General features: G+C 41.2%; 1 protein-coding gene across 1 annotated transcript in view; it reads left to right on the plus strand.

The window, feature by feature from the left end:
- The window catches only part of LOC117728354, a 2,543-nt gene extending 1,060 nt beyond the window's left edge, over positions 1–1,483 (plus strand). Inside the window, exons 2-4 of the mRNA XM_034529235.1 lie at positions 1–200; positions 462–549; positions 661–1,483. The exon at positions 1–200 is cut by the window's left edge and continues 100 nt beyond it. Coding sequence (XP_034385126.1) covers positions 1–200; positions 462–549; positions 661–1,264 — 892 coding nt within the window. The 3' untranslated portion in view covers positions 1,265–1,483. The remainder of the gene's footprint in view (positions 201–461; positions 550–660) is intronic.
- Positions 1,484–2,500: the final 1,017 nt, after the last annotated feature.

A 2,500-nucleotide genomic window follows, 5' to 3' on the forward strand; every position in this document is an offset into this window, starting at 1 on the left:
CTCCCACTGCTCCGATTCCTCGGGCGCGTCTGAAGAAGCCAGGAATCTGCCGATGTCTCCCAGCAGCCTCGTCATCAAAGAAGAGCCGTGTGACATTGACACCGTTTTAATCAAGTGGGAAATGAGCGAAGAGAGATTCAGGGAGCTTCAGGAGAGTCCAGGCAGTCCGTGTCAGGACTTTGAGAACCCCGGTGCAGAAAGTAAGAACTTTCTTCTTCCTATCACATGTGAATATTCACAACATCACCAGATTGTCTCACTGTTCTGTCTCTCGTGACTTAGTCCTGGGTATCGTACCTCGAAAGAGACCGGGTATCAAAAATGTGTGTTTATATTATAGAAAATAGTTGTTGTTGGATGGGGAGAAAGAGAAAAGCTGTGGCTAAATGCAGTCACTCTAAAAATGAATTAGTGTTGTAGTGTGACTCTCAAAATGTTTGTTCCTTCTGATCTCTTTTTAGAAAACATGGAGAACATGGAGGGAACTTTAAAGGAGATACCGTGTGCAGATCCAAGTGGTTATTACGACCCTCACGAAGAACACCTGAGGTGAGTTGGTCCATAGATACAAAGGAGCCAGATGAATACATGTTGATGCCTACAGTCCCATTAGTAACCTGCTCATCTGTTTGATCCTCTCTGACCTCTTGACCTCATCAGGAACCAGAAGATGGCCGCGCCCATGTCTGAGCAGACGGAGGAGGCTCAGAGACTGAAGAGGGCGGCCTGGAGAGCAGCCTCCAGGCGCTACTACGCCCGAAAAGTAGCACGCCAACAGGCAAACACCTCACGCTCCGTGCCCATGCCCGTCACCTCGCGTCCCACCCCCTTCCCTTCTCGCTCTGGCCCCGCCCTCTTCCCTTCTCGCTCTGGCCCCACCCCCTTCCCTTCTCGCTCTGGCCCCACCCCCTTCCCTTCTCGCTCTGGCCCCACCCCCTTCCCTTCTCGCTCTGGCCCCGCCCTCTTCCCTTCTCGCTCTGGCCCCTTCCCCCACATGACAGACTCCAGGTATCCACAACCCATCTCTTTTGTGGACAAGAGGAGGAGGACGCTGATATCCGACTTACCCGAAGCTTCCCAGTCTCTGCAGAGGGAGGCGTGGAGAGCCGCGTCCAAGAGGTACTATGCTCGTAAGAACGCACGGCACCAAACCGAGCCCATACATTACGAACACCTGCTCCAGAACATGGAGCCGTCTGGAGACCCTCTGGAACCCAACAGAGGAGACTCCCACGCCAACAGTGGAATTATGTGCAGCAGCTGACATTTTTATATGTAAAACACAGGACTACATGGATGTTTACTATTTTATTTCAGGTCGTCTGCATATTTTGAAAAAATGTTGAGTTATTTGTGTGAGGAGCTCATGAAAAACACTGCATTTTTGTTTCTAATTTTTAACTTTACTGCATGCCTGTAGGAAATGCTAACTGCAAAGTATTCTAAGGCAATAAAGCTGTTCTGCCACTGAGTCCACAATCAAGGATCTATCATGATAGAGTTCCACATCGCTGAAGAATTGTGGTTTAACTTTTACTGGCAAGACTTAACATGTTGGATATAGAAAGAATTTAAATACAAATGTGGTATTGTCTTTTATTGTACTCATCAAACATTCGAGGATATACAAACATACTTATGAGCCTCTTGAATGGTCTGCCTGAAGGTGGGAGGTGCATACATACATGTATGTATACATACATGTATGCATACATGTATGTATGTATACATACATGTATGCATACATACATGTATGTATACATGTATGCATACATACATGTATGTATACATACATACATGTATGCATACATACATGTATGTATACATACATACATGTATGCATACATACATGTATGTATACATACATACATGTATACATACATACATGTATACATGTATGTATACATACATGTATGCATACATACATGTATGCATACATACATGTATACATACATGTATGCATACATACATGTATACATGTATGCATACATACATGTATGCATACATACATGTATACATACATGTATGCATACATACATGTATACATACATGTATGTATGTATACATGTATGTATACATGTATGTATGTATACATGTATGTATACATACATGTATACATACATACATGTATGTATACATACATGTATGTATACATGTATGTATACATACATGTATACATACATACATGTATACATACATACATGTATACATACATACATGTATGTATACATACATGTATACATACATACATACATGTATGTATACATACATACATGTATGTATACATACATGTATGTATACATACATGTATGTATACATACATACATACATGTATGTATACATGTATACATGTATGTATACATACATGTATACATACATACATGTATGTATACATACATGTATGTATACATACATACATGTATACATACATACATGTATGTATACATACATGTATGTATACATACATACATACATGTATGTATGTATGTATGTATACATA

The sequence above is a fragment of the Cyclopterus lumpus genome, chromosome 25 (assembly GCF_009769545.1).
Source record: "Cyclopterus lumpus isolate fCycLum1 chromosome 25, fCycLum1.pri, whole genome shotgun sequence".
Classification (NCBI taxonomy): domain Eukaryota; kingdom Metazoa; phylum Chordata; class Actinopteri; order Perciformes; family Cyclopteridae; genus Cyclopterus; species Cyclopterus lumpus.